At 40.6% G+C, this 23,967-nt stretch overlaps 2 protein-coding genes across 7 annotated transcripts in view; one reads left to right on the top strand and one right to left on the bottom strand.

Moving 5' to 3' along the window:
* Positions 1 to 8,990, bottom strand: part of ARHGEF37 (Rho guanine nucleotide exchange factor 37) — a 74,896-nt gene extending 65,906 nt beyond the window's left edge. The window contains exons 1-2 of one of the 3 annotated variants that reach the window (XM_060296428.1): positions 8,848 to 8,990; positions 68 to 184 (exon numbers count right to left, since the gene is read on the bottom strand). In XM_060296428.1, the coding sequence (XP_060152411.1) occupies positions 68 to 184; positions 8,848 to 8,905 (175 nt within the window). In that variant the 5' untranslated portion in view covers positions 8,906 to 8,990. The remainder of the gene's footprint in view (positions 1 to 67; positions 185 to 8,847) is intronic. The other 2 variants (XM_060296429.1, XM_060296430.1) reach the window with 2 other exon arrangements.
* A 168-nt stretch (positions 8,991 to 9,158) lies between these two features.
* CSNK1A1 (casein kinase 1 alpha 1) overlaps positions 9,159 to 23,967 on the top strand; it is a 48,933-nt gene continuing 34,124 nt past the window's right edge. For 3 of the 4 annotated variants that reach the window (XM_030847376.3, XM_030847373.3, XM_060296427.2), the window contains exons 1-2: positions 9,159 to 9,784; positions 10,403 to 10,509. In XM_030847376.3, coding sequence (XP_030703236.1) covers positions 9,662 to 9,784; positions 10,403 to 10,509 — 230 coding nt within the window. In that variant the 5' untranslated portion in view covers positions 9,159 to 9,661. The remainder of the gene's footprint in view (positions 9,785 to 10,402; positions 10,510 to 23,967) is intronic. The other variant, XM_030847377.3, reaches the window with a different exon arrangement.

The following is a 23,967-nucleotide window of genomic DNA, read 5'->3' as shown; positions in this document are numbered from 1 at the left end:
TATCCACAAGATGGCAGCATTGTATAATCATTGAAAACCATAATCTGGCATGGGTTCTTGAACATACCTTTCTGTGGCATATTACGTGATCTGTTAAGTGGACTTTTATATATATCTTCACTTAATCTTGAAATAAATGAGCAGTTTTCTTCCCAGAATGTTTTACAGTTTTGAGAAGCATGGACTGGAGAAATAAAAAAGCAGATTCTTTAGAGTCAGAAAAAAATCTGAGTTCAAGTACAAAATGCACCCCTAACTTATTTAGGGCACTTGAGCAAGTTAACTAAGATCTCTGGGGCTCAGTCACCCTATCTAAAACTTTAAAACAATGAAATTACTTTCCCCACAAAATCTTTTTTTTTCTTTTTGACATAGGTAATGTGAGTAAGAACAACACTGCATGGGAAAATTGATCAGAGTAGATGCCCTCTGAAAACTCAACATCTTCAGGTTGATTAGAAAAAAGGGTCTGAGGCCTTTAAAATAGCCTAGAATATTATTTCTGTTTCCTATGACACATCTTAAAAGCCTATGGTGGTGACCTTGTCAAAAGGAATCAACTACACAAAGAAATCAGTTGCGGTAGTATAATAGTCGATACACCTATTTTTGGTTTGGGATAATAATTGTTAAGTTCCTATTTCAGCTGACAGCCTGTCTTCCTCCACCAGAAAGGTTAGAAAAAGTCACCTCTGGCTTGAATTGCCTAATTACAGCAGCAGGGTACATTTGTATGGGGTTTATGGCTTAAACACGGTGCTTTTACATATCCTATTTCAACTAAGCAGAAGCTATGGTAATTGATGACAGTGTGGGCCAAGAAAACATAAGCTAAGAAGGTCAACAGAATTTGAAATTCTAAGCAACAAAAGAAAATGTTTCATATAGGTTAGAAGGGGCTATCATTTGCCTAGACTAGAAGAACATAGATAAGCAGTCTTAGGAGTTCAGGTCAGATTCAGGGTCCAACAGGAAGTAAGGAGGGTCTGGAAAGTCTGATAGGTAAGTAACATTTAAATAGGTCAGTTGGCTTTAGAATCTGAAAGGGGGAGAGGCAGAAGTAATTAACACTGGTGAGGCAAGAGTAAGCAGCATTGTCCAGGAGGGATGGCTGGAGGTAAATAATTGAGGTCAGGTAGCCAGGATCTGTGAACAGCTGTAGAGCCAGGGACTACAGGGTTTGAGATTCAGACATGGAGGAGATGGGTGTCAGCCCTCAAAAGTGTGTGGGAGTTCAGACACAGCTGGAAGTCAGAACCCAGACCATGCTTGAGCACCAAGTTGTGTAACTTTGACATTGAGAGATCAATTGAGCTGCAGGTGGGCTGGGTCAACCAGCTGGAGGGGGATGATTTAAATCAACCCTACTTCAACTGAGGTAGTGACTGCTAATATACTCCCTATCCAGATTTAGAGCAGGCACCAGGGTCTGGAGAGGACAGGCTAACTGTGAGAGTGAACAGGCATACTTTATAGAACACTGATATGGATCTTAGGGAGTTCTCAAGAAGTCACCACACCTCTCCAGAGCTTCAGCTTCATCACACACAAGATGAATATAATAAGAGATGCTTTACCTATCTCTAAAACAGGTAAGGAAAGGCACAATTTAGTGAATGAGAAATTACTTTATGAACTGTAAAGGGCTCTATAAGCATAATTTGACATCTTTGGCTTTGTGGATTAGGGGCTTACAATCCAGAGTTTTTTTGTTTGTTTTGTGTGTGTGTGTGTGTGTGTGTGTGTTTTCCCCCAATCAGGCCCTGGGCTCTGCTCATTGCAGAAAGTCTTTGCAGTGGTGTTAGGCTTGGCCAGCATCAAATGGAGCAGCTATTCCATTTTCTGTGATCAGCATCAGTGCTTCCCAGCATTATCATGGAGAGATGAGAGTTAATAGGATGTGTTCTTAGGACCTGTTCTCCTCAGGAATGGCAACTCAAGCATCTAGAAAATTTAGTCTCACAAAGAAAAGTAGATCACTCTAGTGAGTAATAATGAGTCATTGGGAGCAGGGTTTCATGACCTTGCTAATGAACAATGCAGGGGAAGAGAACAGAGGCTGAGAAAACAAAGGGACAGAGAAACTGCAGGAACTCCAAAACACTAATGAAATTCTTCCAAATAAAAAGTAGCCTACCCAGGACTTCCCTGGTGGCGCAGTAGTTAAGAATCCTCTTGTCAAGGCAGGGGATACGGGTTTGAGCCCTGGTCCAGGAAGATTCCACATGCCGCGGGGCAACGAAGCCCGTGTGCCACAACTACTGAGCCCGTGCTCTAGAGTCCATGAGCCACAACTACTGAGCCTGCGTGCCACAACTACTGAAGCCTGTGCGCCTAGAGCCCATGCTCCACAAGAGAAGCCACCACAATGAGAAGCCCGCACAGCACAACGAAGAGTAGGCCCCGCTCGCCACAACTAGAGAAAGCCCGCGCGCAGCAACAAAGACCCAACACAGCCAAAAATAAATAAATTAAAAATAAAAGCCTACACCAATATCCCCGAATGCCATGCATGATAGTGCGTTTCCAGGAATTAATAGTTTGAGTTATTAAAATAGAAATTAAAAAATATAATTTGATTATCTAAATATTTCTAGGTCACACAGACTGACCTGAACAAGATAATGGGGGTGAAGTGGGGAACACAGGGGAAACCTAGGCATTTCAACTTTTATAGTGCCTTTCAAGGCCTGGCCTTGGTAAAGTTTTCAATGTGTACATGGAACATCAATGATTTGAATTTCCTCCCTGTCAGGACATCTCTCTGGCGTTTAATTATTACACTGCAGAATGTTCATTGCAGACAAATGAGTTAAAACCTCAGGCATTATTTCAAAGCAGCTCTGAGAGGGAGTGGTGGGGCTAGTGTACACAGTATTAGAAGAGGATATGAAACAAGTTTTGCTTGATTTTCACTGTTGAATCTCATTCCTTGCCAGGAATACGACTGTGCTGAACAGTAAAATCGTTTTGTGCTTGCCTGTATGAGAATCTAAGCAAGGATTTTTTTAGACTGAAAGGGACCTACAGAGGTCATTTAAGTGAGGTCCCTCCCCCACCTGCAGGGAGAATTACAGCCTTTCTTAAATATTTTAAAAAGAAGATATTTCCCAAACTCTTTTAATTTGGGAGTGTCTTCTAATTTCTAACTATCTATCTATTGCTATGGTTCATTGTTAAGAGAATCCGATTTTCCTGACAAGTATTAAGAAGAATGGGTGAGGATCTGCTCATCAGAATTTTACATATTATCTGAATTATAAGAAGCTATAAAAGGCAAAGAGCATGTTAATGTCTTCCTTCTACTTCAAAATACAGGAGTCATCTTTAGTATATAGTACGATATTTTTTAAACCTATAAAAAGCTTTAGAATCTGACTTCTCTTTTAGAAGATTACAATATTGAAGCCTCAGAAAATGCTTAAGGTAGAGTCGCAAATAAAATTCAGTTTTTCTGAATACTTAGGTCAGGATACATTTCCTTACACCATTTAACCTAGCTCTTAAATACCCAAATAAAGGGATATTCCATCTGGTTTCTCCCCTCCCACCCCAAACTACTTTTTAAGAATAAAATGTGTCCACTACTTTAGTATTGCTTCCAGGGGCTCTTGCTTTAAGTTAGTAAAACTTCCAGGTCCTCTGCTACTCTAAATGAAGATGGCAACATTTTATTTATATATATATATAGGTGGCAAAGGAGGCATTCTCGTTGAACAAAGTACAGTGAAAAGCCTAACTCAAGCATTTAAAATATTTCTGGGGCTTCCCTGGTGGTTCAGTGGTTGAGAGTCCGCCTGCCGATGCAGGGGACACAGGTTCGTGCCCCGGTCCGGGAAGATCCCACATGCCGCGGAGCGGCTGGGCCCATGAGCCATTGCTGCTGAGCCTGTGCGTCCCGAGCCTGTGCTCCGCAACGGGAGAGGCCACAACAGTGAGAGGCCCGCGTACCACAAAAAAAAAATATATATATATATATTTCTGTAGTAAAGTCTGTGTTAATCTCAGTTTTGGAACAGTGACAGTTTGAATTCTTCCCCATCTCTAAGACCCCACACATTTATTTTTGTGAGAATACCTTTTATATCTATGGGAATACTTGAGCTCGTGCAAAATATGAGAGATTTGAGCACATATGAGATTATTCTGTTTTTCATACTAAGGTAACTATGTTCTTGGTTTTGAGGGTCCTTTGATCCCCATTCTCTTACAGGAAACTAATTTTCCCCCTTCCTTCAACTGAATCTACATATCTAAAGAATGCAATTGCTTCATCAATTGCTAACAAATGTTAGCAACTGTTAGCTGTGTCCATAAAAGGGACATTTTTAATCTTATTAGCACACCCCTGTAAACCACGGATTTACAAAATACTTGAGATTTTGAAATGGGTGGGGAAGGGAATAGGGGAGTTGCAAATAAAGCTCTCTTCTAATTAAGTTTATTAGGTTTTACAACAATGCCTGGTCAGTAAAGATAATCTAACAACCTCTTTCAAGGACAGAATGAAAGGATAAAGATTTAAATTTGTAAAGATAAATCTACGTAATGAGAAGATAGGATAGCTCATGAATATGGGTTTGTTCATCACAAACTACCAAAACAGAATCAGTTGTTGTTTATGATACAAGGGATTTTAAGACCTTAGCATTTCTAAAAATATATCCTAACCAATTAATTTCTGGATGTGGGCAAAGATTTAGCTATAGGAATGTTCACTGAAATTGTTTATACTAGCAAAAGTTTGGAAATAACTAAAATACTCCATTGGGATTGGTTAAATGTTGTTCTGTCAATATGATACATATTTAATATAGATACTAAAAATGATATTTTGGAAGATTACTTAGTTATACGGAAATATGTCTCCAACAAATCATTAAGTGAAAAAACAGATCTCAAAACTGAAAGTGCACTATGGCAACCTGTTGCAAATTTTTTTTTTTTTTTTGCGGTACGCGGGCCTCTCACTGCTGTGGCCTCTCCCGTTGCGGAGCACAGGCTCTGGACGCACAGGCTCAGCGGCCATGGCTCGTGGGCCTAGCCGCTCCGCAGCATGTGGGATCTTCCCGGACCGGGGCACGAACCCACGTCCCCTGCATCGGCAGGCGGACTCTCAACCACTGCACCACCAGGGAAGCCCCAACCTGTTGCAAATTTTAAGAAATAAAATTAAATATATGAAAAAAAAATGTGTGTGCACACATATGTACTGATAAGTATACATACACTCAAGATACACACAAACACACAGAGAATACACATAGAAAAAAAAGACTGGACACATATACAGCAAATTGTTAACATTTCGTGATTATCTCTAAGAGATTTTTGTTTCCTTTTTTTCTGATTTATCAAACTTTCTAAATTTTTCAAAGGAATACTTGTCACTTTTATAAGGAAAAGAGCAGTCAACATTTTATGTGTAAATGACTATTAAAAGATCATTGGGTAGCATACATGTGGAACTTATCAACTTTAGAAACTTGAAGGCATATGGTTCAAAAGCACAGATATATATGTTCAAAGAATTAAATTAATCAAAATAAATTTATGGTTAATGACCCCATAAAAGGTAAGAAATGTTTTCAGAATGTCTCAAAAGTGTTTGAAGTTGCTATCGTAGATGCAGCAATATACTTTCACAAAACCTTGTGAATAACTCAGAGGGGGAGAACAGGAACTGAGACAAGAAAGGAACATAGAAACAGCTGTCACTGTCAAAGACTAGTAAAAAAACTTAATGGATTATCACTCTGATACAACAGGACATTTCTGATGTTCTCATGTTTTCAATCACTTCATTAACTGGCTTATCTAATACTGATCATGCACAAAGCTGCATAACAGTAACAGTTAAACAACATGTGAAAAAGCATTTGACATAGTCTCTGTCATTCCATTTTTCTACTTATTTGTACCAAACAACTCCAGAGATGGGCAGACCACCTTTGTGATTTTCTTTTCTTCCTTACTGCACCTATCTATACCTCTTACGCTTGTCCTTATCATTTTACTTAAAACACACTCTGCTTTCCAGTGACCTTTCCTTGGGTAAGCACTGTGGTTTAAAAAAAAAAAAATTTCAATTCATCTTGATCTCTCTTTGAAAACAAGTAATCAGTGGGGCATGACTGTCCCAATTTACCTTCTACCCTTTCCTTTTTCTCTTTATTTTAGTTAGAGGTTGGGGTTCTAATCCTTTCTTTGACACTAAGATCTGTATGATCTTGGGCAAGCCACAGTTTGTCCTAGCTAGGCCCAACTGGTATGTGTGAAAGCACTGTGTAGATTGCAAAGCATTTACAAATATGATTTTTTTTTTGCGGTACGCGGGCCTCTCACTGCTGTGGCCTCTCCCGTTGCGGAGCACAGGCTCTGGATGCGCAGGCTCAGCGGCCATGGCTCACGGGCCCAGCTGCTCTGCGGCATGTGGGATCTTCCCGGACCGGGGCACGAACCCACGTCCCCTGCATCGGCAGGCGGACTCTCAACCACTGTGCCACCACGGAAGCCCCAAATATGATTATTGAACTAGATGATCTCAATTTCTCAAGGTCTAAAATATTTATTCTATACTTTAAATTATATTTTTGGTGAATTCAGCTGATCCAGGAGTCAGGAATTGCATTTTGGCACATTGCAGAAGATTCCCTCCATTACAGTAAAGCTGCTGATGATTCAAAACAACAGAATGGGGAATTCCCTGCTGTCCAGTTGTTGGGACTGTGTGCTTTCACTGAAGAGGACGCAGGTTCCATCCCTTGTCGGGGAACTAAGATCCCACAGGCCGTGTGATACGGCCAAAAACCAAACCAAAACAAACAAACAAACAAAAAACCCAGAATGATTTGTAACCAAAAACAGGTTCAATTACTGAGGCCGAAAGTTACCACGAATAATACATGATTTTAAGGAGAAGGCTGAAGTCGTAGCCAACACCTAAAATCCCCATTTTCTACATTAGAAAACCCAACTTTTGCCCTTCTTAATCTGATAAATTTAAATCTTAAGATTTTCAACTGAAATCACATTTGAAAAGGCTACTACCACTCATTTGGCATTTTAGTACATTTTGCTGGATATTGTCAATGGTGGAATAGTGATTACAGCAGGCAGGAAACAAGTGAGGAGACACACCAAAACATACACATAAAATCATAGACTCTCAGAGTTGAAAGGGCTTCTAAAAGTGATTTAGATTAGTGAGTCCCAGACTGTGGCATTTCAAAAACTTATAAAAGTTAAAAAAAAAAAAAAATGGTGGGGAGGACAGACATAAAGTATCAACTTTTAGTTTTGCCAAACAAGGATATCAACAAAACAACCATCTACCATCAGGACCATATTATAAAAGGGCACTTCAACAACACATATATAGGAAGATAAAACCTCATAATAACGTGTAATTTGAAATTAGATAAATTAAAGAAAAAACGCATTATACTTCTCTTTTCTAGTTATCTCATGGAAAACTCGATTTGCCCCGTCCACGCAGACCTCTGGGAATCCCTAATCTAGTCCACTCCATGCACACCATTACCCCCCAACCCCGAGTTGAGCATCTGTATCCTCACTACAACAACAAAACATCCATTTAAATGTATACCCCACCCCTTATAGGGAACTCCTTAAGCTGAGGAATCCATTAAATTTTGGATGGCTGTGGTGGAAAATCAGCAGAACAGTAGCTATCTCTGAAAACTTGGAAACTTCAAAATGCTTAAACTTGACTTTTTTTTTTTTTTTAAGACCAAACTCTAACAGCAGAGAATTTTAAGTAGGCCAGACATGCTTTAGAGTCACCAAAGGAGACTGCCTAACAGTGTTGATTTGGGAGTCAGGTGGCCTGGGTTTTGGTAGTGCCTCAAAACTTCATGCTAACCCTGAGTCTTTTCCCTCTGTTTTCAAATTCAAGACATTTAGGTCAGCGCTTTATGAATACAAATATTTAAGCCAGAAACATGTAGGAATTCCAGTTATCTTCCAGGATGAACCCCATTACTAACTACTTCATCAGCTTTCAAACTTGCAGTTAAGTCTACATTTTTTCCGGTTTTAATGAAATTATTTTATTTGGTATAGATTTTGCTTAAATTTTCACAACTGAGGTTTTGATTCACTCATTTATCAGGGTTTGATTCATATTGCAGATGATAGCATCAACACAGCTTTCTTTTGTGATCATCATTACTACCAAGCCCAATTTTCCCAGGTCAAATTTTGTAAACCAAAATGTGCTCAAGATTTGATTCGTTGACTAATTTTTAGTAAAATTTTAAACATTGTCAATTTAGTAAAGTTTTAAACATTGTCAATTTCATTTTGTAAGTTATTTCTACCCTATGTTTTTGGGTCAACACTGCAGTTTTCAACACGACCAAAATAGGATTCTTCAAGGTTTCTTCTGCGGGGGGGCGGGGGCGAAGAGGATAACTTTCATATGGGCAGTTTTTTCACGGCAGTAAATCTTATTTTCTATTCACCATATACTGGCCATTAACATTACTCGAATATGTTTTTTTTCTCCCTTTGGCAATCAAATATCATCAGTGGGTAAACAACACAAAGACACAGAGCTTTCCCTCTTTTTCCCCCTCCTGTAAAAACAGAGAATCCAACACTCCGTAGAGCGCAGAACTCTAATAAGACTAATCAACTAGACTGCTAAAACAGGGAGCCCTGAACAAACCCAGCCCGCACAGGGTTGCTTTTCTCTTTCTCTCCACTAGAGGCGATAGCCTCTTTCAAAAGAGAAATTGAGCTGGAATGGGCCGGCTGGGGGAGTAGCCCCCGTAAAGACCAAAAGGTTAAAAACCACCTCAAACAAAGAGCAAAGGTCAATACCCAACTCCCAAGCCCTGACGTATCCATCTTCCACGGAAAATGAAGGTGACTCCTCCATAACATGTTCTCGAGACCTGGGGCCGCGTGGCCTTTCAGAAACCAGGCGGGTCTGAGGTGACTAACAGGTAGTTCACAGTGGAACAGCCAACGACCGGAAGTGGAAATGAGCCCCGGGCGGGGATGAGGAGACGCCACGGCACGCTTGCGCAGTCAGCGGGGTTGCAGTACGCGTGCGCAGTTGGGCGGTGACGGGGTGACGCTCGGAGCGTGGGCCGTGACTCACGGATCCGGTCCCGCCCTCCCTTCTCGCTGTCGACCGTCAGGGGCTAGCGCCCGCGATCCTTTTCCCAGAGTGCTCTGCGCTGTGAAGAAGCGGCTCCCGAGCACTGGGGGCATTTTGTGTTGGCTGGAGCCGGAGTAACAAGATGGCGGCGTCGGCGGAGTGACAGGGGTCCCTCCGGGCGGGAGCCGGCGGCAGTGGTGGCAGCGGTATCGCCGCCCTAACTCACCGCTCTCCTTTTCCAGCCCGCGACGTCGCCGCGAAAGTGAGGCAGCGGCGGCCGCCAGAAGCAAGTGGCCCAGCCTGGTTACCGTGAGAACCCCCTCAACAATCTGCGGCCTGACAGAAAGAAACCTGACAGCAGCGGTGATTAGGTTCTCCTTGGCCGACTCTGGGCCCTGTAACGCCGAGAAAAGAGCCAGCGTTTTCCTGCCGCCCTTCGGAGCCTTGCTCCGTGGACGAGCCCTAGAGGTCTCCCGTTCTCCCCTTAGAGGTGTCGGGGCTTAGCCCCAGCCTCCATCTTCGTCTCTCAGGATGGCGAGCAGCAGCGGCTCCAAGGCCGAATTTATTGTCGGAGGGAAATATAAACTGGTACGGAAGATCGGGTCTGGCTCCTTCGGTGACATTTACCTGGCGATCAACATCACCAACGGCGAGGTAATCACCTGGGGTGGGGTTCACGACTACGCTGCGCCTGCCCTCCCCCCCTCCCGCGAACTGTTCGGGCCTTTTCCCACCGCATGCCGCACTGGGAAGTCCAGAGGGAGCCAGTTTTCCTGCCTTAGGAACCACCCCCGCTTTCTTTCCCTAAAAGGGAAGAACCCAAGATAAAGGTTGGGTGTACTAGGAAGTTTCCCAGCTTGTTAAAAATACACCTTAATCGAACTTTTAAAACCGTCGTTTAAGGTGAGGACGGCAAAATCCTATTCCTGTGATCCCCATGTTTTTCTATCTATATTTTTAATTCTGCCGGCGTTTTTGTTCCCATTAGGACAGCATCCGATCGCCTGGTTTCTTCATAACCTCTCATTACGTTTTCTGGATGAATCGTTTTCCTGCACTTTAGAGGACGTGCCGCTTTCGTCACTACCCCCTGAAGAGGCCTTTGAGGCTGGTTGCCTCGTTTTATAATTACAAAGAGAGCCTTCTTTTCCCAGCCTCTCACTTCCACCTTCTAGTCGAGAGTTGGAGCTTTGCTCGTGTTTCCCTCTCTTTTCCCAAATGACATTGAATCCATAAGGATGTTGATGCCATCATCCCCTCTTTCCCCTGCAGGAAGTGGCAGTGAAGCTAGAATCTCAGAAGGCCAGGCATCCCCAGTTGCTGTACGAGAGCAAACTCTATAAGATTCTTCAAGGTGGGGTTGGCATCCCCCACATACGGTAAGAATCCTTAAGCAAATAGGCGATTCTCTGAGGGAAGTATGGAAACGGGGAAGATGTGTACGAGGCAGGTGATAGGGCCAGCTGAATCCGGCTGTTGGTATTTGAGTTACCTGGGTTTCCTGTGAAGCGTAAGTCACCACAATCACAGAGTAAATTTTAGTTTGCCAACTTAGTTTAGAATTTCAGTTTGTAACACTCTGCTGCAAAGCTTCCGTCATTCTTCCCGAGGCTTTCATTTGCGGTTAAAGTATGCGGCTCATCTTTGATCCCAACGCGGAAGGGTTGCCTGCTGTTTTCTTTCCGTCTGCACCTCAGATGTTCTTGGGTTTGTCCGGTGAAGTGGATTTGAGGGTGCCGAAGTCACCGGGCTGGGCCAGTTCGGGTTGCTATTGGAGCTGGCTTGGGAAATGGCTGCTCTTTTGTTGTGTTTTTGTTCCAACATGTCTTCCTCCTCCGCTTAGAAAATGGCGGAACGACGTGACTCAACCGCATATTCCTGCCCTTTTCTTTGCTTGAGTTCATAAGTTATGCTTCCTTGAGACCCTCTTTAGCAGCCCTGAGTTGATTAAAACTTTGAAAAGCCAAGAATAAAGCTGCAGACAGTGGTGGGGTTCAGGGAAGGAGATGCCATAATGACAGTCTGATCTCTGCAGCAGATGCGATGTGAAATTAAATTTACTCTGCAATATCTTTCAGAGTCTTTCCAGAAGTGTTAATTAAGTCTGTAAAGGATGGTAATGTTTGCTACATTTCAGTCTGTGTACTAAATTTTGTGGGAAATGGCAAAGGCAGTTTGAACAGCGCTATGTTGAAATTGACTCAGTTGTATTAAAAGAAAACTTAATCGTGTAACCACAGTTTGACAAGTAACTTTAACCTGTTGAGTTACTTGGTCAGTAGCTCCTCACATCTGGGAAATTGTGGCTTTTTTTGGGAGATGTGATATTGGTGAAGGCAAATAGTAATCAGGATAAAAGATGACCAGATGAAGACACTGGGTTCTTTTAAATGGTTAACTTTAAAGGATTTTAGAATAGTTTGATTTTTGAGATTAAAGAGCCTCTTTCCAGAGTAGAGACTAAAATATAGTTTAAGACTCAACCATTTTCCAACAATTACTCAAAAATAACATTTGCAAAAAGATACGGAGGTAGTTGAGAATTAACTGGAATGGTATTTACTGTAGCGTGTTTTACTATCCCAGCTTTTATTCCTCAAATCTTGAATTAATGACTGGGTTATATACATTAATTCTGATGTGGAAACAACCGGAGTGACACTATCCTTAAAAATTTTCCAATGCTGATAGACATTTTTAATGGAGAAATTGAGTGATAACGATTTTCTATTGGTTCAAAGTCAAAATAAATTATTAGGAAGAAAATTCCAGGTTTATCTTATGAGGTAAAGATTAATGTAAAATCTGAGATAATCCAGATTTGAGATTTTTAATGGTTCTCATCCCTTTAAAAAAAAAAAAACAAAACCCTGCTGTGTAGGAAAATAAATTTGTTATTGTGGAAAAGTGAAAACCTTGATTAAAATATCTAGCTTTTTTCTTCACAAAATAAAAAATATCAATTGCATTCGCCTAAAATTTTTAAATTCCTTTCCCTTTGTATTTACTTTCATCTCTCCACCCTGGATCTCGCTGATTTGCTTTACATCACTAGTTTTTCCTAGAATTACATGTAATTGCAATCATACAGTATGAGGTCATTTGTGTCTGGCTTCTCTAACTTAACGTAATGCTTTTGAGATTCATCTGTGTTGGGAGGTTTTATAAATTTCACAAATCAGGTTGAACTTAATGTATTTGAAATCATTTTCAAAAAAGCAGTAAGGGCTTCCCTGGTGGCGCAGTGGTTGAGAGTCTGCCTGCCGATGCAGGGGACACCGGTTCGTGCCCCAGTCCGGGAAGATCCCACATGCAGCGGAGCGGCTGGGCCCGTGAGCCATGGCCGCTGAGCCTGCGCGTCCCGAGCCTGTGCTCCGCAATGGGAGAGGCCACAACAGGGAGAGGCCCGCGTACCGCAAAAAAAAAAAAGGCAGTAAGCATCTGGCATTTTCAGTGCTAAACGCAAATTAAATACATGCACTTTTATTTGGTAGCTTTTATTTAAGGACAACACTGATACAGACCAATAAGGGCAATAGTCAATATACTGATTACACACATCAATAAATGAAATTGACTTGTGAGCAAAATTCTAAGAGGTTGAGTGCAGAGGGTGTTGTGGTAGTTATAAACTGGATGGAGCTAAAGAGGTTAACCTGACTTTCAAGTTAAGACTTCCTGGGAGAGGAGATGGGACTTCAGGATCTGGCTCTAAGGAAGAAAGCTTGGTGAACTGGTTGGGGAGGGCATCCAAGAGTAAAGTGTGGCTTCTGGGAGTGGTCTCTAAGGCAGAATGTAGTAATTGCATGAGGGTGAGGAAAGAGTAAATTTGTTTTAGGAGTAGTAGAGTCCAGGTACATAGAAACAAAAAATGGATCATTGGTTTTAAAGTACAGTGTGAGAGAACTGTTTGTCCACTGAAGTGGAAAAGATAAGGACTTACACAAGCTTTCTTTATTTTGGGTGGCAACATCTTCCCCTTTGCTGTTTGTTCCCCACTATTTCCACATCAACTATATATAGTATACACTTAATAAATATTTACTTGGGAAATATTGAATTAAATTATTCAGCTTAGCTAGATTAAAAGGGCAGTCTCTTCTGTTACCCATTGTTTTAGAAATGTTGACACTACTTAAAAATTTTTAGATTTGCTGCATTTATACCACACTAATATCTCCCTCCTCCCCCAATCCACCCCACACCCTGCAATTTTCTTAAAGATACTATGGGATATTCTAAAACGAGGGCTGAAAATTACCTAGCCTATATAGCATACCTGCCTTATCAAGTCCTTAGTATGTAAGGACCTTACTAAGGGATCTATTGTGCAGAAGCATAGCATCCAGTGAGTGTAAAGAGCAAGAATGAGAGGATAGCATTCAGTCTCTTGATATTTTTAAGAAACTGAAAGTCCTTGGGCCTTGTGAATTGACCTCTGGCAGCTCATTTTAAATTACTGTGTTTCTGTTACAACCCTCCCTTTCTTTGTGCCACTTTGAACTGAATTAAATTGTTCTCTAAAGAAGCAGTTATGTTATAGCCAGGCTCTAAATCTGCCATGTGGTACTGATTGAGTGATCTGGGGTTTGTCAGTCCCTTAACCTCTTTGGGCATATCAGTTTCCTCATTTTTGAAATCAAAAGAGGGTTTTGCCAGGTTGGTAATTTTCTAGTTTTGCATGCTGAGCTTTTGGGCAGGGTTTTGTTTGAACAAGTTTCTGTACTTAAGGTAAGTCACTGGCCTAGTTGATCTTAGAACTTTCAGCTCTGAATTTTAAGATTTATTTTCAGATGATGGTAGCTAGAAAGCATTTCATCACATTTGGTGTTTTGTCTAGATCTTACCTTTGAATGATATTTTAGTAGTGAGATACCACTCAGGACCTTAAAAATGCTACCTGTATCAGGCAAACCATAGGTTACCACTTAGGAGAAAGTAAATTAATGGGATATACTTTTATAGGAAAACATGATAAAGAAAATAGGAGGGGCATAGCATAATTTTGGTTGTCTTGTTTTTTGTTGTTGTTGTTTTTTTAATTATTTATTTATTTGGTTGCACCGGGTCTTAGTTGCAGCACGTGGGCTCCTTACTTGTGGCATGTGAACTCTTAGTTCCGGCATGCATGTGGGATATAGTTCCCTGACCAGGGATTGAACCCAGGCCCCTCTGCATTGGGAGCACAGAGTCTTATGCGCTGCTCCACCAGGGAGGTCCCAGTTGTCTTGTTTCTTTCACCACTTTTTTTTTTGCCCTCTTTGAATGTCAAATATTCTAGGAGATATTTATAAAGTACTAGTTAATCCTTACTGTCCAGTGTTAAAAGCAGCTTAAATTTTAATCTTAGATTTTGGCACTGGGCATATATCCTGTAAATAAGTTCTAATATTCTTATCAGAGAACAAAGATGATGTCTACACTGGGTATGTCTTTATTAGAGAGATAACATTACAGATCACAGGATTCATACAGTAACTGAATCCGTGGTACACTAAGGGTACGTATATTGGCTTATGCTGGATTTCTAGTAATGGAATAATGTAATGATGCTTAGATAGCATTTGGAGCTGGATGAACCCTGAGAGATAATAGCCCAACACTTCATGATATATAAATTAGACTGTTGAGTCTCAGAGGGCTTACTAGAAATCTCCTAACTTCCAATTTTCCTGTGAGCCATTTTCACCTTTATGTCAAGGTCAAATCATGTCTGCTCACATAACCCACACCTTTTCATTTGATGCTGCAGAGCCATATTTTGCCTCCTTCACTCTATGGCGTTTGGTCTCATACAGAAAAACTGATAAATGTAAGTAACCTATTGTTTGTATTATTATTTAATTAGATCCTTATGATTCTTATTCTTCCTTTTGAATCCATGGATTGCTGGATGAGAACTTTTGTGGACATTATTAATTTGTATCTTAAAGTGGAGTAAATACTTGTAAACCCTTGTATAGTCCATGGATTTTACTACCTTGGCTTTAGTCGATTTTAGAGCTAGATTATTTTGTTTCCGAGTACATTTAATCTGTACCTAAGGTATGATTTAGTGATGTTTTCTCATGATCTGTCCTGTTTAGTAAGAAACTTTAATGTCAAGAAGTCTATGCAAGAGAAAACTAGAGTTTGAAACAAATGTTATAAATCTAATCTTTTGGTTTATTCCATTTTATTCTTAAAATCAGCCTTTGAGTTTTAACAGAAGTTTTTCTGAGGCTAAATGAGTACCTTAATAGGTTTCCTAATATAAATGAATAACTAGTCTAAATTATGCTTTTTGTTACTGTTTGTATTTCCAATACAATCTCAGGTGGCTCTTGAAAATTGTTAATAACTAGTAATCACATAACATGTACTTATCCATGTCTTAATGGAATTTTTTTAAATGACGTAATTTTCATACAATGAAGTATATATAGATCAATGTGCCATTGACTCAGTTTTGACAAATGCATACACTGATGTAACCCACACTCCCTAATGAGATAAAGAATATTTGATTTTTTTTTAATACTGCTAATCCTTGGTAGGCTATGTTTTGTGACAACATAGGTTTTATATGTGTGTGTGTGTGTGTATATATATATATATATAGTTTTTTTTTTTTTTTTTTTTTTTTGTGGTACGTGGGCCTCTCACAGTTGTGGCCTCTCCCGTTGCGGAGCACAGGCTCCAGACGCGCAGGCTCAGCGGCCATGGCTCACGGGCCCAGCCGCTCCGTGGCATATGGGACCTTCCCAGACTGGGGCATGAACCCGTGTCCCCTGCATCGGCAGGCGGACTCTCAACCACTGCGCCACCAGGAAGCCCTTAAGAGTTTTTTTAATGCATTATATAAATTGATGGGATCAGTAGAATAAAAGGTGCATCTTCCATTCTCTGCAATGCCATTTTGTTTTAGTTGCCTTTTATTCATAACATTGATAATGTACTTTGAAATAAGTGGGTAGTTGGTTGAATTTAGTGTGGCTAAACATTCTTTTTTCCATCTATGCGCAAGAAAAAAAGAATCAACCAATATCCAGGCATTGCACATGGTCTCATTTAATCATTACAACAATCCTGTAAGTTGAGGTTTTATATAAAGTGTGAGTCAAAATGGTTAATTTGCCTAGAGTCACACAGCTGATGTGTTATTTGAATAGATCTTACTGCCTCTTTCAGTGGTTCCCAAACTTTGCTGCACATTGGAATCACTTAGAAAACTTAAAAAAAAAATATTGACACCTGGCTCCTAACCTCGGATATTTTGATTTAATTGATTTGGGGGTATGACTTTTAGTATTTCTTTTTTTTTTTTTTTGGCTGCCTCGTTCGGCTTCTGGGATCTTAGTTCCCCAATCAGGGATTGAACCCAGGCCCCCAGCAGTGGAAGTGCAGAATCCTAACCACTGATCACCAGGGAATTCCCACTTTTAGTATTTCTTAAGTGAACTCAGCTGAACTCACTAGGTGGTATGCAGTTTACAAATGGAAATATGGCTGTACTAGTTGATTTAGCTTTGAATCCTGATATAAAGATACTACCATATCAAAATGCTGGTGTCTATTAATTTCACAGTAAAGACTTGCTGATGTGGTGGACATTTGTCAGCATAAGTATTTATCAGTGGTGAATTGGCCTTTTGGAATTTCTTTTGGTTCTGACTTGCAGTTTTTGTACAGAAGTTTTTTTTATTAAAGGGAAACAAGATGGCGACAGTGACTAAGCATACATAGTACACATCATATGTTTTGTTTGTGCCATCTTTAAGTGTGCAATGGCAAGGTTTGCAAATTAACCTGAAATTGAGGCTGTCCTATATTTCAGGTTGTCTGGAAGCTGCTCTGAGTACTTATCTGTTACACTTCCTTACACTGCCAGATTATTCTGTACTTAAGGTGGCTTTTATGGCAAGGGGAGTGTGAGATCTGATTTAAAGCTGCCTTGTTGGAAAGTAGTAGCATGAAGTTTTTGTAAATTTTGTTTTAAGTTCCAAATTTTCCAAGTCTTTCAGTTATATTAGAAGTGTCTAATACATTGTCCTTGGTAACACTATAATGAAATTCTTAAAAGACTGGATTTTATACCTTTATGTAAATACCATTCTTTTCCTTTTCCATTCCTTTACTACCCTATTCACTATGTATTCACGTTAGGTTGTTTTGCTTTTGGCTCTTCTCACTTGATTGAAATTATTGTTACCACTAAGCTTCACTTATTGAAATCCTAGTGTTCTCATTTTTGGACCTCCATAATATTAATACTTTGTATCCTTCTTAAGAAAGGGAGTGATGTTGGGTTTTTCTCTAAAAATTAAAGCTCTGTTGTTGGAGAGTGATAGTGAACTTTACAGTACCTGTACAGTACCTTCTAGAGAATTAGCAAACGTTTTTCATTCAGTCAACAAATACATATATTTGAGTGCCTACTACATACTGGGTGGGCAGTTTCAGATACTGGGCACATTTCAGTGAACAGACAAAAATTTTGTGAGGCTTACGTTCTTATTGAGCATCTGCCATGTACCTGACATGTGTATAATTGTGAATTTGTCCCTTGCTGAAAATTAGGAGCAAAGATGTCTAAATCTCCTGTAAGGACATGAACCTTCCCTTAACATCAAAGGGATAATATGAGTTTGAGCCCCAAACAGCATTCTGAACCATGCAGAGGTTGCCTTGATTGGAGAGGTCAGCAGGGACCCCATTATGTCTCCTTGTGAATCCTGCTTAGTCAGCATTTCTCAAACATCAACCATGCATAATAATTACCTACAGAGCTTGTTTAAAATGTAGGGTTTACTGTCTCACCCCCAGATTTGTTTGACCAGTACTGGAATGGGCCCCAAGAGTCTGTATTTTTAACAAGTAACCTCAGATAATTTCTGCTAAAGACCGCAGAACCATGCTTTGGGAAATACTGTGTTGAGGTTTTGACACTCCATTGTATTGAGCAGTTGGGGGTAGTTAGTGATTATTTTGCTGAGAGGGCTCTGACTATTGTTGTCTTGGTTGTTGTCATTTCATAATTGTTGGGCAACTGCTTTTTGTAATGAAAGTAATCCTTTTGTTTGTGTAGTGCTTTTACAATCTCATAATTACTATTGTATCTCTTGATAGGTATAATAGATAAGTTATATTAAGAATGTTTATCAGTGGAACTTCCCTGGTGGTCCAGTGGCTAAGACTGTGCTCCCAATGCAGGTGGTCCAGGTTGGATCCCTGGTCAGGGAACTAGATCCCACATGCCGCAACTAAAAGATCCTGCACCCCGCAACTAAAGCACGCCACAACTAAAGATCCTGCACTCAGCAACGAAGATGCCGTGTGCTGCAAATAATTCCTGGTGCAGCCAAATAAATAAATATATAGTTCTTTAAAAAAAAAAAAGGTTTATCAGTGAGCAAAAATGGCTTATGCCGGTAAGAAAATGGCAAAGCCAGAACTAGAACCTGTTTTTTTTTTGGCTGCTGGTTCACTGTTCTTTGCACTGTATTGCATATACTGTGAGTTCAACCAGCTTCCCATTTTCAAATCCAACTTCTGGTTTACTGGGCCACTTTTTAATTGTCTAGTCACTGAAGGGCTTATTTTTATAAGTATATATTGCATAGTTCTATATTATTAGTTCAGGTTTACATAGAATTTAAATTTATGGATAGATATTCATGTGTTCATTCATTGCTTTTTTCTTTCAGGTTAGATCGTTGCTTTATAATAGCTTGCGTTGCCTCTTCCATTTTTCCCCTTTCCTATATCTGCATTAACATTTCAAGCCCAGACTTTGTGTTCTTTCTTCTGGTCTACTTTTAAAAGATTATATCAAACTTTGGAATTGTTTGTTTTCTTTTGTGTTCATTTGCTAATACAGAGAAATTTGAGTTAAAATTTTTTTAACCTAGAATCTATCTACTTAAGAAGGATTTGCTAAGCAAATTAATTACTGTAGAATGTGGTGGGGGGAATGTTTCATCTAGCCAAAATTATTTGTTCTCTTAAATCTTTATATGTAAAACGGTCTTAATACAGGTGATTCCTATAGTGCAAAAAGCACCCTAAAGGAAACCTTTTGGTCTCTGAAGTGTACTAAGAGATATTTTGATTTTTGTTACTTTTTTGCTCTAACATTTTTTTAAGGTATTTATTTATTTATTTATGCGTGCTGCACTGGGTCTCCGTTGCGGCGTGTGGGCACAGTAGTTGTGGCACGCGGGCTTAGTTGCCCCTCAGGACGTGGGATCTTAGTTCCCCCGACCATGGATCAAACCCGCGCCCCCTGCATTGGAAGGTGGATTCTTAACCACTGTGCCACCAGGGAAGTCCCTTGCTCTAACATTTTAATGTACGTTTTCTCATATTTCTCTTCTTAAGGAGTGGAGGTAAGTGATTTTAGCCTTGAGAATTTGAGATTTAAATTAGGAAGAAGGAAAAGGGGGCCCAGTTTTGTTTTGGCTGCCTCATGTGGGATCTTAGTTCCCCAACCAGGGATCGAACCCATGCTCCCTGCATTGGGAGTGCAAAGTCCTAAACACTTTAAAAGTAGGGTGGATGGTTATAGCTTTGGATGTGTTGAGTTTAAGGTGCAGCGTATCCCAAGTTTAGCTCTTGTATAATTAAGTTAGCAGAAAATACAGACCTAATCCTAGGCCAGGGAACTAGGACTGGTGTTAGATCTGAGCGAGATCAGCATAGAAGTGATAGTGGAGAAAGGAAATTGAGAAGTGAGGACTGAACCCTGTGGTGGAAATTCAGAGTTAATCAAGGCAAGAGGAGAGTTGGGATAATGGGGTGTTGCAGTTAAAGGAAGTCAGTTTTTAGGAGGAGGTAATAGCTATTCCAGAGAAAGAAAAGGAATGAGACTGTAAGGCTTTGGGCTTTGGCTGGAATAGAGCTCAGTATACAGTCATGCTTAGTAAGTCACTGTTGACTCAGTGATATGGCCTGAGGGCAGTCTGGTGAGGGAATAAGGATATAGAATTAAAGGATAGGCAGAGAAAAAAGGATAGGCAGAGATCAGATATTTGGAGTTCCTCATATACATATGAAACTTTGCTTTTTTTGGTGTGTAATTAGGGAGGGGCATTGGTTTTCATAGCAGAGAAACGACACCATGAAACTGTAGAGGAGTGACTGAAAGTAGGAGACTATGTTGAGAGGTAACGGGCATTTTTCAAAGTTTAGCTCAGATACTAACTTTTCTAAGAAGCCTTCCCTTTTATCTTCTGAATAAGTTGCTTGCTCCTCTGTGTTTGTTTTTGTTTTGCGGTACGCGGGCCTGTCACTGTTGTGGCCTCTCCCATTGCAGAGCGCAGGCTCAGTGGCCATGACTCATGGGCCCAGCCGCTCCGCGGCATGTGGGATCTTCCTGGACCGGGGCACGAACCCGTGTCCCCTGCATCGGCAGGCGGACTCTCAACCACTGCGCCACCAGGGAAGCCCTCCTCTGTGTTTTATATTTACTTTATTGTCGCTTTTATATTGTACTTGTCACTTATCTGTTCTTTTAGGCCTTATGCTGCTTATGGCATCCTTAGCAGCAGTATCACACACATAGCAGGTCCTTAATAAGTGTTGAAACAGAGACTGGAGGAGCAGATTTTGGTAAAAGATTGACAGTTTTATTGAGATAATTTACCTATGTAAGCATCATCTACTTAAAGTGTGCAATTCAGTGGTTTTTACTATATGTACAGTTGTGCAACCATCACCATAATCCAATTTTAAAATGTTCATCACCCCCCCCCCAAAAAAAACCACCTTGAACACATTAGCAATCACTCTCCATATCCCCCCAGGCCTAGATAGCTACTAATCTACTTTATACATTTGCCTATTAGAAAAGGTTTGGGGCTTCCCAGATGGTGCAGAATCCTGCTGGTTGAGAATCCTCCTGCCAGTGCAGGGGACACGGGTTCGAGCCCTGGTCCGGGACGATCCCACATGCCGCGGAGCAACTAAGCCCGTGCACCACAACTGCTGGAGCCTGCGTGCCTAGAGCCTGTGCTCCGCAACAAGAGAAGCCACCACAATGAGAAGCCCGCGCACTGCAATGAAGAGTAGCCCCTGCTCACCACAACTGGAGAAAGCCCGCGCACAGCAACGAAGACTCAACACAGCCAAAAATAAATAAATAAAAAGAAAAGATTTGATCAACCCTTTATAATTGGTATTGTGAAAGTACAGGTATATTGTCCCATTTCCCAGTGGAATAGTATATTTTAATACTTGTATTCCTCTGGAGGTTCCAGTTCTCCACATACTGTCTTCCAGTACTACTATGACCAAAGCTAGAGAGAGCAGTGACAGCAAGGACCATTTGTGATCTTTGAAGTATAATTTTGGGTAGTATGATGAGAATGATAACCATTATACTGGGAACCAAGAACAAAAAATGAAAGTAAGATGGCAAATAGAAACTAGATTTTCAACAAGTTAACCGTGAACAAGAAAATCGGATGATCTTGTCTTACAATGAACCAACTACGCTGGGTACTTTCAGTTTCTTGTGAATAACAAGCTTAATGCGTACTCCTAACCCCGACACACCTCTTTACCGGGCCGTCTTCTGTTCATGCTTCAAGAATCAACATACTTCTTAGTCGAGAAGCTTTTCCTAATGCCTCCCTCTGAAAGATCTATTGGGTCCCCATAATTTGTACCTTCTCACCATCAGTTTCTCTTTCATCATATGTGTTTGCCTACACAGACTGTGCTGTAAGCTATGAGAGCAAGAATTATTGGGTTTTGTCTTGTTAGCCACCATAAATATTGAAAGGGTAAATTAATAGGAGCTTTAGTAGTACTTAGTACGCCGCCGGGGAAGTACATGAAAATAAGGGTGGAATTGTTTTCCTATCCAATTCACTGACCTTGTGGAGGGTAAATCCCTGAACCAAGTTAAGAACCCTGCTGTAAACAGATTTTTAAGGTAAATAGACTGCAGAATAAGATCTAAAACTTGGGCATCATATGTGTTTCACTCAGCAATAATAATGTCAATTAAGATGATTCGCTTTCCTTCTTCATCCTAACCCTCCTAACTGCTACTACTAATCCTTTACTCACAATATCATCCCTAAGATCTTTGAATTATGCTGTAGTATTTCCACATCAGTCCCCTTGTTCCTTGCCCTCTGCCTTAAAAGATGCATAAATGTTCCTTAACCCGCAAATTTTAAAAACACAAACAAAGGGCTTCCCTGGTGGCGCAGTGGTTGAGAGTCCGCCTGCCGATGCAGGGGACACGGGTTCACGCCCTCCGGGAAGATCCCACATGCCGCAGAGTGGCTGGGCCCGTGAGCCATGGCTGCTGAGCCTGTGTGTCTGGAACCTGTGCTCCACAACGGGAGAGGCCACAGCAGTGAGAGGCCCGCGTACCGCAAAAAAAAAAAAAAAACCACGAACAAAAAAATGTGCTTTGATACTTAGTACTACTTAGTACTTAGTACTTAGTACGCCGCCAGGGAAGCCCCCAAAATAGTCTTTATATCCAAAATTATAGTACTAGTTAGACCTGCCTCTAAATCTTATTTAATGCTTTAATATGGAGCATGTATATTACTATAGCAAGATTGATTTTAAAGTAATTTTATGGTTACTGAATTTCTCTAAAATTGGTTTTCTTTATAATGCTATATATTTTATTTTATGCATTTAAAATACTCTGAGAAGGGATCAGTAGGCCTCATTAGACTACCAAAGGTGGGGGATCCATGACAACAGAAAAGATTCAGAACACTTGGTGTAGAACTAGCACCTCCCACCCACCCACACAACTTGTTTGGGCAAGTTCTTGGTTATTGTAGCTAAATACATTGATGCAGGATTGGTCTCTCAGTTGGTGGATTTCCAGTATTTATTTTCTTTTCCCTTTCTAGTCTTGTTCAATTTTAAATTACTTCTATGCTTATCAGTGCCCTCCCCAGGGGTGTGAGATTGTAAGGGTGGGGAAATTAGCCAATTAAAAAAGGTTTGGAAGACCTAGGAAAGTTCTGGGAAAGGTTTGGTGAAGTAAAAGATAGAATTAAGGGGCTTCGCTGGTGGTGCAGTGGTTGAGAATCTGCCTGCCAATGCAAGGGACACGGGTTCGAGGCCTGGTCTGGGAAGATCCCACATGCCGCAGAGCAACTAGTCCCGTGAGCCACAACTACTGAGCCTGCGCGTCTGGAGCCTGTGCTCCGCAACAAGAGAGGCCGCGATAGTGAGCGGCCCGCGCACCGTGATGAAGAGTGGCCCCCACTTGCCGCAACTAGAGAAAGCCCTCGCACAGAAACGAAGACCCCAAACGAAGACCGTGGTCTAAATAAATAAATAAATAAATTTTAAAAATTAAAAAAAAAGATAGAATTAATATCTAAAATTTCTTGAATTCATCACATTATCAGAATTATTACTCTGATCACCATACCCACAGCTAAAACTGTGGTTCTTTTCTTACTTAACGTCTAAATCAGTTTTTAGTATGGAGAAATCGGTCTAATCGGTATTTGTGTTTCTGGTTCTAGTTGCTTAATTCACCAGAAAACTTAGTGTCTGTTTTCTTTATTAAACCTGATTTTCCAGTTCCCTGCAGTAGCCAAATAGCAGCAATGAGTGTCTTTCTCTAGTTAAAATGCTCTGGATCCCAAACTATTTCAAAGGTATTTCTGCAAGTTGTAAATCCAAAGCATTATGAATAAAAATTTTGTGTTACTGACCTTATAAAATATGAATTGTGTTTTAAATGAAATTGCAAGAGGAGGAAATAGATTGATGGTCTTAATTTTTTTTTTTTTTTTGGCTGTATTTGGTCTTTGTTGCTGCATGTGGGCTTTCTCTAGTTGCTGTGAGCGGGGGCTGCTCTTCGTTGC

This window comes from Globicephala melas, chromosome 3 (genome assembly GCF_963455315.2).
Source record: "Globicephala melas chromosome 3, mGloMel1.2, whole genome shotgun sequence".
Taxonomy (NCBI): Eukaryota; Metazoa; Chordata; class Mammalia; order Artiodactyla; family Delphinidae; genus Globicephala; species Globicephala melas.
This window is presented reverse-complemented; position numbering and strand designations above follow the sequence as displayed.